Here is a 10,775-nt window from a genome sequence, read left to right as displayed (position 1 = left end):
CACACATAAATGAGTCATGTTTTCTCAAAGCCAAAGGGCTCAGATGGCTTTGAGAAACTGGGAAACTGAAGCTTGTCCAAAGCCACCTTGAGAGTCACCACCCCGGTCAGGCCAGGCCAGGCGACTTCAGTATTCCACATCCTTCTTACACACACACACACACACACACACACACACACACACACACACACACACAGAGTTAAGGATCAAACACAGTACATAATGCGTCTGCGGCAAGTGCTCTACCACTAACTCAGCCTAGCCCACGCCTGAGCCCTTACACAGCCTACTCTAGTGATCTTAATTATTCCATTGCTAGTCGGGTACAGGTCTCAGGTGTGACTGCTCAAGTAGCCTTTGTTTGGTATTGGGCCAAGATCCAGGGTAGCCTCAAACTTGCTATGTAGCCAAGGACGATCAAGATCTCAGGATTACCTACCTCCACCTCCTCAGAGCTGGGATTACATGTGTGTCCTACCACATCCGGTTTATGTGACTCTGGGAATGGTGCCCGGGGCCCTCTGTCATGCTAAGCAAGCACTTTGCCAGCTGAGACACAAAGCACGCTGAGAACTGTTAACTTGAGAACTACTGCCATCTTGTGTCCATAACTGGTACTGCTAGTCCTAAAACTGTTGAGTGCACGAACAGCAACCGCCTAGGGCTTAGCATTTGCAGACCACACCTGTGCTAGATGCTGGCAACCCCGGGTGCCTACTCGCTTTCCATTTTACAGCTGAGGAAAGTGACGGCAAAAGGAATTAAGCTCCCGGTCATTCAGTAACTCATTCAATAACTTCTTTTTTTAAAGACAGTCTCCTGTGGCCAGGATGGCCTTGAACAGGCTACCTAGCAGAAGTAACCTTTAACAACGATTTTTTTTTTTCTTGAGACAGGGCCTCACTAGGTAGCCCTGTCTGACCTGGAACTCATTATGTAGACCAGGCTGGCTCTGAACTTGCAGAGATCTCCTGCCTCTGCTACCTTAGTGCTAGGATTAAAAGCAATGTGCCTCCACACCTAGAGTTTTTTGTTTGGTTTTAAAGAATTTTTCTTATTTGTGTATGTGTGTGCGTGTGTGTGCGCATGCGCACATGTGTGTTAGGTGTGTGGAGTCACTCTCCTTCCACCTCTACATAATTTCTGGGGATCAAACTCAGGTCCTTGAACTTGCATCCTTGGGCAGGGCAGATGGCAAGGGAGCCATCTCACTGGTTCAACCTTGAACTTCTTCTACCTCCACCTCTCAGCACCAGGATTAGAGACACACACCACCATGCTCAGCACTGACACAGACACACACCGCCATCCTCAGCACTGGGATTACAGACACCACCATGCTCAGCACTGATACAGACACACACCGCCATGCTCAGCACTGACACAGACTCACACTGCCATGCTCAGCACCGGGATTATAGATATACGGTACTAATCCCCCTGTATACCCTAGTAGGGATGAAACCCAGAGTCTGAGAGCATTCTAGATAAATACTCAAGCAACTGAGCCACACCCCACAGCCTAGCAACTCTATTTTGAGTATCAATTATAGGTCATCAGGATGAAGTCAAGAAAAAAAGTCTTGTCCCAAGAATGAAACCGTATTAGGAAGGGACAGAGCCTCGCTGCAGCCCTAGAAGGCAGAAAGCTGAGATCAGTCTCTTTCCACCTCCACCTGAGGCCATGGTCCTGGAAGGAAACCCCTCCCCCCCGGCTTTGGACAATGAGCAATCAATACCTGGATCCAGAAAAGGTGTTCCTGTGGACAAGGGAGAAGTGGGCTGCAGCCTGCTGCTGGTCTGGGCGTCCACCAGGAGGCTCAGGGTAGAGGCGGTACTGTGCCAAAGGAAACCCAGGACAGGGGTAACAATCACCATTGCCATGTGAGGCAGAGAGGGCCTGGGAACCCATAGCATCTGCACAGTCTTGTCAGGCATTGTGGGGGCAGGGACTGAGTTTCTAGACCTGGCTTTACAATCCTGTCATCATAGAGACAGACACACAGTTGTGTCCCCCCCCCAATCCCACCAAAGACCTACAGGCCTGATGACAGCCCAGACCACCCTGAGCAATACCTGAGCATACAGGGGCCATTCCATCCTGCCTACAGGAGGGGTTAGGAGTCACCTGGCAGGCTCCTCGCTGTTTTCTGAGGTGCTGAAGTCAGGAAGGGTCCCTGAAGGTGGCAGCTCCAAGGTCATATTCATCTCTGCATTATCTGTAGGGATGATGATATATTAGAACCAGTACCAGACACTCTGAATCTCTAGGAAAGACTTGACCAACATGCAGTGGGAGGCGGTGGGAGGCTATGGGCAGCTGTGGGAGGCATTAGGAGGCAGTGGGAGGCGGTGGGGGCAGTGGGAAACATTTGGAGGCAGTGCGTTGTAGTCCTCTGTAACACACAATTCTTGGCTACAGCTGGCAAAGACCACTGGGATTGTGTTCTGAAAGATCAAATTGGAGAGGCTGTGGTTGCATAGAAATGATACCCGGCAGCTTCTGCTTTTATTTAAAAGAAGTCTAAGGCCAGGTAAAGAAACTTCCTGCCAAGTGGAATCCTAAGACCCAATAGTGGAAGGACAAAACTGACTCCCGCAGATCACCCTCTGACCTCCACATGCATCACACACACACACACACACACACACACACACACACACACACGAAGGGAGTGGAGTTTCAGAGCCCAGAGGAAGGGAGAGAGGTCCTGAGGGGTACATCCATGAAAGAGAGCCTGCCCCTCCTCTCCCTTTCTCTGTGCTTCCTGGCTGCAGTGAGGTGAGCAGTTTCTGGGGCGATCAGTTGCCTCAGGCCCAAGCAGCTGCAGGCAAAAATCTCCCCAATGAGAGCCAAAAAGAACCCCTTTCCTTTATAAAGATACGTTCTTGCCACAGAGATGGAGCGCACACTGAGTTACTACATAAAAAAAAAAATCAACTGACTTTTGCATTGGCCACATGAAATCACTGGTGGTTGTTTTGTTGGTGTGTGGTGGCGCACACCTTTAATCCCAACACTTGGGAGGCAGAGGCAGACAGAGCTCTGTGAGTTCAAGGACAGCCTGATCTACAGAGTGAGTTCCAGGACAAAGATACACAGAAAAACCCTGTCTCAAAAAGCCAAAAATTAAAAATAAGAATAAAAGAAATAGAGTTCAAAATAAACCACATGAAGGTGGAAAATACACAGAGAATCTGGACATTGTATGTTATTGTGTTGTCTTTAAATTGTTTGCTGACTGAGGAAGGAGCAAAAGCTGCTAAAAGACATTTGATTATAAATGCTGCTGGATTAATCCAACATATATACTTTGAAAATACGTTGACTTTAAAATTTGAGTCAAACAATATGTTCCTTTGGAGAAGAGGTTTTGTTTTTGTTTCCACAGGAAATGAGAGGCTGTGGATTCAGCCAAAATTGGTGTGTGATTGGTTGGTTGGTTAGCTGGGCAGGTGCATGAGTGGCTGAGTAGGGGGGTGAAACAGGGTCTCACCATGTAGACCAGACTGGTCTCAAACTCATGGAGATCCACCTGCCTCTACATCCTGAGTGCTGGGGTTAAAGCTGTGCACCATCAGACCTGGTAATGTTACAGGTTTTTTTGTTTTGTTTTGTTTGTTGCTAAGATTTTGACCTTAAAAAAAAAAATCAGTCAGGCATGGTGGGCAGGGCGCACCTACAATCAAAAAAATGCCCCATAAGCTTACTTGCCCACAGGCCAATCTGGTTGGGGCATTTTCTCAGTTGAAGTTCCCTCTTTTTTTAAATGACAACTCTAGTTTGTATCAAGTAGACAAAAAACAAAAAACAAACAAACAAAAAAAACCCCTAACCAGGACACCTGGGCTACATAATGAATTCTGAGTCAGCTAGTGCTGCAGAGGAAAACTCTCTCTCTGAAAAAAAAAAAAAAAAAGACAAAATAAGAATAAAATCAACAACAAAGGCACCTTAAGAATTAACATTTCCGCCGGGCGGTGGTGGCGCACGCCTTTAATCCCAGCACTTGGCAGGCAGAGGCAGGTGGGTCTCTGTCAGTTCGAGACCAGCCTGGTCTACAGAGCTAGTTCCAGGACAGGCTCCAAAGCCACAGAGAAACCCTGTCTCGAAAAACCAAAAAAAAAAAGAATTAACATTTCTCGGGGGTCAGGGGCTAGAGAGAAGGTTCAGTGGTTAAAAGCACTTCCAGAGGTCCTGAGTTCAATTCCCAGCAACTACATGGCAGCTCACAGCCGGTTCACAACCATCTACAAAGAGATCTGGCGCCCTCTTCTGGCCTGCAGGTATGCATGCAGGCAGAACCCTGCATAATAAATCTTTAAAACAAAGCAGAGAGGTGAGGAGGACACTTAGGGGCCACAGGCAGAGCCCACCTGCTGTCACTAACACCCTGAGTACAGAGCAGGGACACCCAGCCCCTGTTCCAGACCCTGGCCTGTTCCAGACCCTGGCGTGCAGGACACTCGGACATTCTGGGAATGAAATAGGCCTCTCAGGACCTCCGGCCCTGAGTCTCAGACTCAGGAGCTGTGTCCTAGAGACGTTCTTCTGTCCCCACTGGGCACCTAGGGCCCCTCATCGGACAGCAACACCCTGTGAAACTGCCACAGCTTCACGTAAACAGTACCTGGGTCTGGACTGGGCTCCCTTGCCTGGGAAGACGGAGACTCTGGAACCTTCGACAGCTCAGCAGCATCTTCCTGCACAGGGTGGGTGTTCCCTTCTGGCAGTGAGCTCCTCAGACTGTCGGTGGCTGAGGGCTTTAGAGTAGGTGTGGCCTGAGCAGTGGCATGGCTGGAGAAGAAGCCAGACACAGGTCTGATCACTCTAACAAGCCATGGAGGTCTGGGCTTGGGGATTGGTGTCTATAGAGAAAGGCTCCTGCCTCAGCACTCATAGGCCCTGCTATGAGCTCCTGAGAGCAAGAGCTGTGTTCCCTAGGCCTTCTGGGACACACACAGCAGAGTCTCCAATGACTAGTGAGCTTGGCAGTGGACCACCCTGGAGTCCTGCCAGCCTGAGCTGACCCTACCCTATGTGCCCCGAGACAGAGTGGCCCATCCAAAGGTCACCCGGAGGGGCGCAAAGGAGACCAGGAGTCACCTAGTAAATGTCTTGCAGTCATCTGGGTTGGAGCAATCGGGGCCAGGTCCTGGGGAAGGCAGCTCACAGATAGTGTCCTTCTCTGCTGTGCCTGCAACGGGGACAGCAATGGCTTCAGAACAGACACCGAGGAACCCGGAGTCTCCAGGAGCAGAACTGTCACCACAAGCAGCCACAGATGACAGTAGCCACGCAGAGATGGCGGCTTTCCCAGTAGCTCCTCACTATCCCCCCGCTTGGATTGGTCAGGGTGCAAACCTATAGTTGCTGGTTGCTTACCAGTTCACAGACAAAACACAAATGTAAATGAGAGGTGGGAAAAAAGACAGAGTCCCTGGCTTCAGCCATACCCGAAGCCACGCAGCACTGTTCTCCATACATTCGTTTTACACACACGCGCACGTACACACAGACACACACACATCAGGTATCCATAGCCTTGTATGCCAGGCAGATCATAACACAGTCCTCACCAGGCTGCCATTCACATAAACAACAGCGTGTAAATGGGTCTGTCGCGCTATGTAATAATAAGCAGTAAGAGCTCAACGAACAGCAGGTCCTCTTCTGCACCTCAGCTCCAACCTCATCTCTGAGAAACAGACCCACATGGGTTAGCAGATGCCCTGACGGCTTCAGCGCAGGTGACCACAGCAAGGTCAGCGGTGTGAGGAGGTTGACAAAGCTCAGCAGAGTGTCCAGTCGTGGCTGGAAGAGGACATTCTGTGTTCTTGGGCTACTCAACTGCCAACTCCAGGGGTCAAACTCCCCAGTCACGGAAAGAGGCTAATGGAGTCTGTCCTGCAAACACTCGGGCTTACGGAGGAAGTCTGTGATAGCTCTGGGCGGATGGTTAGCTGTGCACTTCACAGCAACAGAAGTTTCTTTCTCCATTCATGACTGGAAAGCCTCTATCCCCGAGAGCTGCCTTCTGGGAGAAGGGCCTCCAGAGCAGAAAAGGGTCAAAGGGTCAGGTGGCCATGGCAGAGCTCCTGACCGAATGTGCTGTGGGTCACTGTGCCAGCTTTAGTTTTCTGGAGACAACGTTTAAAATGGTAAAAAGGAGAGCCAAGGCTGGTGGCACATCCCTTTTAATCCCAGCACTTGAGAGGCAGAGGTAGCCAGGTCTGTGAGTTCCAGGCCAGCCTGGTCTTCTTAGTGAGTTTCAAGACAGTCAAGAACTACATAGTGAGACCCTGCCTCAATGAAAGGAGGAGGATGTGTCTTGAGAGATGTCTTTGTAGCTAAAAACACTGGCTGCTCTTCCAGAGAATGGGGTTCAATCTGAAGCTCCCACATAGTGGCTCACAACCTTCTATAACTCCGGCTTCAAGGAATCCAATACCCTCTTCCTGTCTCTCTGGGCACTAGGCGTGTATGTGGTACATAGACATATGTGCAGGCAAAACACTCGTGTGTGTGTGTGTGTATTGTTTTTAGATTTAATATGTATTATTAGATTTAATATATATTAAACATATATATTAAATCTAAAAACAAAAATAAATCTGGTTGTGGTGGCACATGCCTGTAATCCCAACAGTCAGGAATGTGGAGAAGAAAGATCACAAGTTCAAACTCAACCTGGGCAGCGGAGTGATTCTGTCTCAAAAGATAAATGAAGAAATTAGAAATTAATTTTAATAATAAATTAATTTGGGCTAGGAGTATTGCTTAGTGGTATAATACTTGCCTAACCTGTAAGGCCCTGGGTTCAGTCCCCAATAAAGCACAAACACACACACACACACACACACACACGAGCTAGGCACTTGGAGGATGAGGCAGGGGGATTGCTGTGGTTTTGAAGCCAGCCTCGCTACCTAGTGACTTAGAAAATGTCCTGGGATACGGAATAAGATCTGCTCTCAAACAGCATCACCTAACAACATAGTGATCTATGTCAGTCAGTAACAGATATAAATATAGTGATACACATCACATTCTCACTTATATATCAGGTGATCGAAACCCACTCATCCTAGACCAGCTACGTTTTTTCTCTAGACAGGGTTTCTTTGTGTATCCTTGGCTGTAGCTCTGTAGACCAGACTGACCTTGAACTCACAGAGATCCACCTGCCTCTGCCTGGGATTAAAGAAGTGTGCCAACACCTGGCTCCACCAGCCACTTTTAAATGTTCCTTGGCCACAGGTGTGAGCAACGGCAGAGCTTCAGAGACAGTCCTCTGTCGCCCCCAAGTGGCAATCTCAGGAACACCACTCAGACAGCCTGGTCCTGCTTGCTCAAGAGAAGTTCCAGAAGCCTTAAGGTTACATCTCTTCATCACATGGGTGGGACGGAGGGAGGGGGAACCGGCCCCACCCACAGGTACCAAGCTTTGCTAAAGTGCAACCTGAGGCCCACGTGAGCCCCTTCCCTCAGCAACCCTGTTCTGCTTGCAGACAGTGGGATCTGTGTCCCTTAGTACAGAGCATTCCATGACGCAAGCAGTCGGACAGAGCCCACCAAGCCAGAACCAGAAATGCCAAGGACACAGGTTACCGAAAAAGGTCCCCATGGGGCCTGCAATTGTCAGCCCTTACCATCAGTTTGTCCCTCAGCATCTCAGCCTTCTCGATGTTTACTTTCGTACCAGTTTGTAGACGAGATACAACACATGGGAAGGGCGCACAAGGGCTCTAACATTGTAATAAAGAGTCAGAACCTCAAGCAAGCAGTCAACTTTGTCTATCCTGCAGGAAGCTTAGTTCAAAGGAGGGAACTATTTCAGACGTCAAGAGGTGGATAGGGATAGCGAGGGCTGCATTGCAGGCACTGGGAAAGGTTTGGTCAGCAAGAGACACAAGAACAACAAAATTACAAGTCCATGAGACACTTGTCTTGAGCAGCCTTCTCGACAACTCTGAAACCTGGACAATGAAATGCTTCTCAGAACAGCGGCTGAATGTGTTTAAGATGGCGTGTCACATGAAGAGACAGGCTGCACAATGATGACATTAAGAGACGTCTCCTTCTACAGAAGGAAGTGAACTACAGGACACGGCAACGGCACTTGAGATGCTTCGGCCATGTTATGAGAATGAATGACGGCAGATACCTGAAGACAGCACTGCTTGGAGGAGTGCATGGGATAAGGCGAAGGGGAAGGCCCAAAATACGATGGATAGACAGCATAGAGGAAGACTGTGGAACTTGGGTATGACAATAACACAAGCATCTAGAATTGCTCAGGACAGGAACAACTGGAAAACCGCCATAAACTGGTTGCCCATGCAGGCTTCAGCATTGCGGGGCATAAATGATGATGATCATCAGTTTGCCCCACCTGCATGCCGTGTTGTTTTAGGGGTGCCCTTTTTGCTCCCCATCTCCCACCCTGTGTCTCCCTTCTAAAGAGCACCACCCCCTTTCTTGAGAACAAAGTTTCACTACGTAGCCTAGGCTGGCCCCCTAAACAGCACTTTTAATGGCAACCAGGGAGGATCCACGATTCTTATCCCTTCAGCGACCATGAGCCCCTCCTCATATCACAAGGAAATTAGAAGCTTGGAGAAGGTAAGGCTTGAGGTCACGAGGCAAGTTGGGAAAAAATTTATTTTTCTCAGCATTGAATCTGGTGTCCAATGTCTCAGTCCCTCTCCCACCCGACACCCGAATCTGAAGCAGGAAAGCCAGCTCTGATTAGTCAGGGAACTCCCGGGGTAGACACTTGAGGTTTCCTACTGTTTGTGGGCCACCAGAGAATCCTCTCCAGCCCCAAGCTTCAGGCCTGGGCCTCAGCTAGCAGAGTGCCTCTGCTGGGACACAGTTGTGAGCCCAGAAAGCCCACTTCCACCTGTCTGTCCCACGGGGGGGGGAGGAGAGCAGTAGGGACCCTGTGGCAGGTACAGCAGCTGCTGCACGTAGGCTAGAGATGGGGACACTCACCTGGGAACTTGACGACCTGGCCCCCAGAACAGCGGGAATGTTGGGAGCAGCGGGCGCAGGAATTGACAGCCCGCGTCTTACAGTACGTGCCGGACTGACACTCACAGACGCGAGAAGAGTTCCAGGAACACGGAGCCTTCTCCACAAGACCTGAGGGACACAGAGAGGGTCAAGGAAGGAAAGAGGGAATCCAGGAAACCGAGGGACAGCCCAGGATGAAGGTAAGATGCTCTCTCTCAGATCCCCTGACGTAACATCTGGGAGGGCAGTGTGAGGGAGGCCTTCGCCTCTAGCCCATACACCTCACACTGCTACAGAGGTTACAAACAAGTAGATGTGGGGCTGAAGAGATGGCTCTCTGGATAAAGTGCTTGCTGGGCGAGCATAAGGTCCTGAGTTCAAATCCCCAGCACCCGTGTGAAAACTGAACTGAGCAGGACGACATATGTCTGTTGCAGAAACAGGAGGACTCCTGAACCTGGCTGGCCAGCCAATGGAGGTGAATCAGTGGGTTCCAGTGAGAGGCGAGGCTCTGTCTCAAAAACTAAGCTGGAGAGAGAGATTGAGGAAGACAGCTGGCATCAGCCTCTGGCCTCCACATACACATACAACGTGTACACATACAAAAATAAATAATGAGGACTGGAAAGATAGATCAGAGGTTAAGAGCACTGGCTGCTCTTCCAGAGGTCCTGAGTTCAATTCCCAGCAACCACATGGTGGCTCACAACCATCTGTATTTGAGATCTGCTGCATGAAGGCAGAACGCTGTATACATAATAAATAAATAAATATTTAAAAAGATAAATAAAGAAATAATGTCCCAGGACCTGGAGGGAACTGAAGTACACGTCGCTGTGTGACAAGCCATTCCGGAAAGGCTTTACAAAGTGATTCCATGGGTCTCCTGCAAAAGGAGGGCCAGTAGTGGTTGCCATGGTGAAGAGGATGGGAGGATAAACTCCAGAAACATGAGGAGTTTTAGGAAGTGCACTGTATGTTCTGGGTGCAGACATACACTGCCCATTGTTAAACCCACAGCGTGCCCCCCGACCAGCTGAATCAGGGTGATGATGCACTTGGCAACACAATATCCGTAAGCACTCATCCCCTGTGCTGGGGTCTGACTATGAGAAGGTCCCCTCTGAGAGAGATGGCTGAGTGGGTAAACCACTTGCTATGTACACATAAGGACTTGAATTTCATATCCAGAACCTATGGTTTATGAGATGGGGAGTGAAGGGATGGAGAGATGGTTCAGTGGTTAAGGGCACTGTTTGCCTAACACGCTCAAAGCCCTGCATTCAATCCCAGCCCTGAATGAACCAGGCATGCAATGCACACCTGTGATCCCAGCACTCAGGACATGGATGCAGAAAGACACACACACACATAAATGAGAAAGAAAATATAATCCTACAAAAAGAACTTTGTAAGCAATAAACAAATGCATAAATCGGGCAGTGGTAGCACATGCCTTTAATCCCAGTACTCAGGAGGCAGAGGCAGGCGGATCTCTATGAGTTCAAGGCCGGCCTGGTCTACAGAGTGAGTTCTAGGGCAGCCAAGCCTACCCAGAGAAACCCTGCCTCGGAAAACTAAGACCAAAAAAGAAAAAAAGATACTGAAAACTTTAAAACATATGATTATTAGGTTTCAAGAAAATCTCAACACATTGTCCAACCTAACCACACCCCTAAGCCCACACAAAACCAGAACACCAGACCCCATCACTAAACACAAATGACTAACATAAGAAGAACCTGTTCTTGCCGGG

At 49.3% G+C, this 10,775-nt stretch overlaps 1 protein-coding gene across 1 annotated transcript in view; it reads right to left on the bottom strand.

The window, feature by feature from the left end:
- Tnfrsf8 (TNF receptor superfamily member 8) overlaps positions 1–10,775 on the bottom strand; it is a 47,893-nt gene that overhangs the window by 16,842 nt on the left and 20,276 nt on the right. The window contains exons 4-8 of the mRNA XM_005353765.1: positions 8,999–9,148; positions 5,108–5,198; positions 4,632–4,798; positions 2,129–2,219; positions 1,740–1,837 (exon numbers count right to left, since the gene is read on the bottom strand). Of these exons, the coding sequence (XP_005353822.1) occupies positions 1,740–1,837; positions 2,129–2,219; positions 4,632–4,798; positions 5,108–5,198; positions 8,999–9,148 (597 nt within the window). The remainder of the gene's footprint in view (positions 1–1,739; positions 1,838–2,128; positions 2,220–4,631; positions 4,799–5,107; positions 5,199–8,998; positions 9,149–10,775) is intronic.

Source organism: Microtus ochrogaster, chromosome 10, assembly GCF_000317375.1.
Source record: "Microtus ochrogaster isolate Prairie Vole_2 chromosome 10, MicOch1.0, whole genome shotgun sequence".
Classification (NCBI taxonomy): domain Eukaryota; kingdom Metazoa; phylum Chordata; class Mammalia; order Rodentia; family Cricetidae; genus Microtus; species Microtus ochrogaster.
The sequence above is the reverse complement of the archived record's forward strand: the minus strand, read 5'-3'. Positions and strand labels throughout refer to the sequence as shown.